Here is a 5,374-nt window from a genome sequence, read left to right on the forward strand (position 1 = left end):
GCCCACCACGCCGCTGCTGGATCTACGGTAGGCGAGAAGCCCATGAGCAAACGACGGCGGCCAGCACTACACCGCCCCGACGCTCCTTTTGCCGCCGAGCCTGTGCTGAGGGTGCATGACGACCGAGTCGAGCGAGGCCAGTCCCTCGCGCCTCGGCCGGCTATGCGTCCCCGGCACCCGCGCCGCAACAGCATGCGGCGGCCACCCATAGCTTCGGCCCCTCGTTGGCCACGCCGCACCACCGAGTTGAGCGACGTGAGCTCCCTACGAGCCATCGCCTATCTCGCCGCGGGGCCGGTCCTGCAGCAAGCGGCCACCAGCTAGCAGATCCGCGCGTCGGTGGTCATGGCCTAGTAGATCCTTGCGTCGGCGGCCGTGGCCTAGCAGCGCTGCACCGGATCTAGGCTGATAGCCACGCCCTAGGAGTACCGCCTCGGATCTAGGCTAGCGCCTGCCGAGGACCGGGTGCGGCGCCCCGCTGCTACCACTCTAGACCCACGCCAGAACCCGCCACCACCGGCCATGCCCTCGCCTTGCCGGCCGCCGGATTTGGAGAAGAGAGAGAGGGAGAGACGGGAGAGGAGAGATTTTCGAATGATTTTGAAATGGCTGGACAGGAAGAGCCGGTACATTATTTATTCTATCTGCCACATGTAAAAAATACGGTTCTATATGCGTGTTTGTACATTATGCGACATAATTCATCTCTTCTGACATACCATACATATCTTGAGGAGGTGCAGAATCCAAAATGAACGTCCGGGATAATTACTATCATAACTCTAGGGAGTATTATATCTTGATTCATCAATAACCATCAATTCGAATTCTGAATGAAATGAATGAATAAATCTCCATAGTAAGCTTCCCGCGTATATGAGTAAACAAGTTACTTGACAGTCAATCGCCTTACTATCAGAATTCATGAAATGTTGGCAAAAGAACCATGCAAGAATCAGTTAGGATTTGTGGAAACAAACCGAGCACGGATCAGACAGATCCGATATGCCAGTCCGATCCGTACATGTACCAGCCTCTCCCGGTTGTAGGAAGGAATGGAGCACTGGTGGGTAACAGAAAAAACATAACTCCCCAGCCCGGACCACAGGATGAGATGGATGAGCTTGAACCTTACCCTAGTACTGTCTAGACGCCCATCAAGTGCTGCAAACGCATGAGAATCAATCTCCAACCATGCCTGGTAACGCTAATCAAGTCTTGCAAGTACTCCTTGACGCTGCGGTTTCATTATAAGCAAAAAGTTTGCATCCCTAAAGGCAAATAGCATTCACACATTACGGTCTTAATGGTATCACTATCATAGTGTAATGTGGCAGGAGTGTACAGCCCCTGATTATGCAGTGATCTTTATTTAGTACTTTCACAAAAATCAACTTCATGTGTGAGCTAAATAGCTAATGTACATCACTGGAACCGGGAATCAACAGGCAATTAAAGAGCTGAATTTTGTAAACCAGTTAAATGTTAAATTACTGGATAAAGTATAAGGAGAGCACCTGCAATCTGAAAGCCACAACGATGCAAACAAATTTGCATGTTAGCACAACAATAGCAAGTGCTTGCAGAGAGACCAGGGAGAGGAAAGTCAGAGACAGTATATCAGTACAGCAACAACTTAAATGTTCTCATCAACCTAAGAGGAGGACCCAGAATACTACTAAAATTTACTGATTGCAAATGAATGTTTACTGTGTATGCTTTACCAACTTGCTTACAGTTTGCTATAGTCAGAATATGAGCAGCATACGTGCCGTCAGGCCCTCTGAAACAACAGGGAGCCCTGGTGCAGAGTAGCACTTGAGCCCTTGTTTACTTGGGAAGTTGGGAGGTGCCAAATTGGCATTTTGCCATAAATGCGACACTGTAGCGTTTCGTTTGTATTTGTGAATTATTGTCCAAATATTGACTAATTAGGCTCAAAAGATTCGTCTCGCAAAGTACAACAAAACTGTGCAATTAGTTTTTGATTTCGTCTACATTTAGTACTCCATGCATGTACCGCCATCTCAAGTATCAATGGTACTTTCTTGGCAAACAAGTGGAAAATCCTTCAGAGAAGGTAAACTAATTGACCTACCAACTAAACCCGCACTTTATGGTAAGCAGAAAACGATATAGTTTGCTTTTGACATAAGTGGGTTAGCATCAACAACTACTACCCTGATATTGTACTTCCTAAATTAATGGCTATTGTTATACCTTTATGTAACACAGTTCCAGTGTATCTTAGCTTTTCCAGATGTGCCTTTTTGCAAAGTCCCAGGCTGACGAAAACAAATGACAAAGGTACTGACTTAATATTCATTGCCTGAACATTCCATATGCTACAGGTTAATTATAGGACCAACTCATTGACTAGATTACCAAGTCACATAATTTGATCTAATCATCGAAAAATATCTCGATCATAAACATTTGATGCAAGTTTACTATCTAAGAAACCTCTTTTCAGGTTGCTTGACACAAGGATTCAACAATAGTATGTACAGCCGGAGCAGGAATGAGGATCTTTCCAGTCGAGAAAGCTCTATATTCATCTAAGAATTGATGATCTCATGTGCAAAATTGCACCAAAAACAAAGTGAAAAAAAGGAAAGAGAAACAAACAAAACCAAAATACAAGTACCCTTTGCCGTTTCATGTCACTTGTACACTATGGAACAGAGCAGAAACCTGACCTCAGCTTGGCTCTACTGAAGTTGCCACTCCACACAATCATCAAAGTCAAGACTACTTGAGCAGTCAAGCAGAGCGTTCTGTTGTTGCTCGTACCGGCAGATGTAATTTAGCCCAACAAGCAGCTCGCAGATTACTGCCTCCGTCTTCTCCCGATCGGCAAAATAAAGTGTCTGCAATAGCAGTACATTCCCCTTCAACACAATCTGCTGCTGCTCAAAGTTCCTCTCAGCCTGCCACCGGATCATGTTGTGTGCCATTGGAGCAAGCCAAGCCAGCGTCTTCTCAAGCGTCTCTCTCCAATCATGAGCGAGGAACGCATCATATATCGCCACATTCTTCACATATGTTTTCAGATTCTTCCTCAATGCCACCTTCAAACTTGACGGCAGCATCTGGTAGAGATCGTCACGGGCCTCCTCGCCAACAAGATGTGGGTACCGGAGCAACTTCTCAATGATGATGATGATGTTTGCATAATGCAATGCCAACGCCGAGCCTCCAATTGTAGACGGTGGCGCAAGTGATGTCACGGTACTCTTCGGGCCAAACCGCACCCTTCTGCCAATCTTTCCACTCTTGGTTGGAGTTGTGGATTCCCCCTGCTCGCCACTGAACGGTACAAGCATCCCCGATCTGATTGTGCTAATGCAGCTGGAATCTTCCAAGAACTCATCCTCGAACCCATCCTTCCACGACACCGAGCTACTCAAGCTCAAGCACTCCATGAACATCTTCCCCGGGCTCGCTCCGCAATTCGACCGAAAATTCACCAACCGCGGCATGTCTGGATCAACTCTTGAAATCGGCCCTGACTTGCTGTAATTGAGATTTTTCTGGATAGGACCTGAATTTGCCGTCACTGGACCGGAGAGTTGCCGGCTTTGGTCACATTGCCCTGGCTCCCGGGTGGCTGCCAACAGGTCGATCCCCAGCATGGGGTCGCCGAAGACAAGGCGGATGCGGTCGTAGATGGCGCAGACGGCGCGCGCGAGCAGGAGCACGGCCTTGTCGTAGGTCCAGTTCCAGAGCGACGAGTCCCTGAGGCGGCGCACGTCGTGGCGGCGCCACCGCGTGCGCTGCTCGAGCGCGCGGCGGGCCTCGTCGGTGGGGAGCTTCCTCGCCGACTGCTCGAGCTCGGTGAGCGCCTCGAGCTCGGCGTAGAGCGCGGCGGTGGCGGCGGCGAGACGGTCGAGCTTGCGCACGAGCGAGGCGGCCTCGGAGGGGGAGGCGGCGGCGAAAGCGTCCGCGCCGGAGCGGCCGGCGAGGAGGTCGGCGTAGACGTGGGCGAAGCCCATGAGCGCCGGGACGGTGCATCGGCGGCCGAGGCGCGCGGCGACGGCGGCGACGCGGTTGAGTGCGTCGAGCTTCTCGGCGAGCGCGAGCGCAAGGAGGCGCGCGTCGTCGCCCGGGACGAGCGCGCGCACGGCGTGGGAGCCGAGGCAGAGCGGTCCGAGCAGGCGCGCCGCCTCGGCGTCGGAGAGCGAGCGGTAGAGGTTGGCGGCGCGGGACATGGCGTTGGCGACCTCGAACGACAGGATGCCCACCCTGCCGTCCTCCGCGCCGGCTGCCGCGGCGGCGCCGCCCTTGGCGCTCGCCGCCGCCGCGGCCGGGCGCACCTTCTTGGACGAGGACGACGAGGTCGCCATGGAGAGCACCTTGTGGACCAGCGGCTCCGCCACCATGCCTCCCTCCTCGACTGAGCACTCAATCAAAGATTTGTCCTCCCCCCGCAACCAGCTGAAATTCTAGAACGGCCTGGAAAAATATTTACAAAGAAAAATCTCGGCTTTTACCAAGCAAGAAGCGGGATTTGAATTGGAATGCTCCGATTTCGTGCCTGGCCAGCTAGCCGTTTCAGCAGCAGCTGCTGGGAGAGAGGTGGGGAACTAATGGCGGGCCAGACCGGCTCGAGCGAGCAGAGATGTGTAATGTCAACACTCGGAGACAAGACTAGCAGTAGTACTGGTGTGGAAAATCGAAAAACGAGAACGGCATTTCTTGGGCGGCGCGCCAAGGAACCCGAGAAGGTGTGGGCTTGTTGGGGGCAGGGAGGAGGAAGAGAAGGAGAACGAAAAGAAGCAACGACAGCAAGGGGTCGAGGAGGAGGAATGAGCAAGACGAAGGTAGTAGCTGAGACTAGGGGGAGCGAGATTTGGATGCGGGAGGCGACGCCATTGATGCGCCCAACACCTCGCTGGTGGCATTAAATCGCCATAAATTGGAGCGGGAGCAAGGCAACAAAAGCAAGCAGCCGCCGCGGGCGCCCTCACCACGCCTCGGCTCGGCTCTCCCTCGCCAGCCAGGACGCGAGCGCGGGCGGAGTGAGTGATGATGGGCTGGTGCAGTGGTTGGCTCTGCACCCCGGGGGTAACTTTCCCGGTGACCTTTTACGTTTCCACCGTGGACCGAAATCTCTACGCACAAACTGCTGCGTGGGGTCGTGAGATTCTAGGACTGTGCGTGGGCCAATCTGTCAGTGAGGTGGAAGGTTTTTGGTTGATGTGTCGCCTGTGCAAATGTGATTCAGTTCGAGAAGAGTAGTCTACTCTACTCTCTGGGAGGAGCAGTTGTGTTTGAAAAGCCGGGTGGACTTTGGAGCAAGTAAACTTACCGCAACACCACGTTTTGCAGTTTGATCCCCATATTTGCTAGTTTTCAGTTTGCGTCTCAATGC

The 5,374-nt window shown here is 52.4% G+C and overlaps 1 protein-coding gene across 1 annotated transcript; it reads right to left on the reverse strand.

The window, feature by feature from the left end:
• Nucleotides 1–2,455: 2,455 nt before the first annotated feature.
• Nucleotides 2,456–5,032, reverse strand: LOC101768343. The gene has a single exon (XM_012847256.2). The coding sequence runs from the start codon at nt 4,380–4,382 to the stop codon at nt 2,712–2,714; it is 1,671 nt and encodes a 556-aa protein (XP_012702710.1). The 5' UTR covers nt 4,383–5,032; the 3' UTR covers nt 2,456–2,711.
• Between the last annotated feature and the right edge of the window lie 342 nt (nt 5,033–5,374).

This window comes from Setaria italica, chromosome VII (genome assembly GCF_000263155.2).
Source record: "Setaria italica strain Yugu1 chromosome VII, Setaria_italica_v2.0, whole genome shotgun sequence".
Taxonomy (NCBI): Eukaryota; Viridiplantae; Streptophyta; class Magnoliopsida; order Poales; family Poaceae; genus Setaria; species Setaria italica.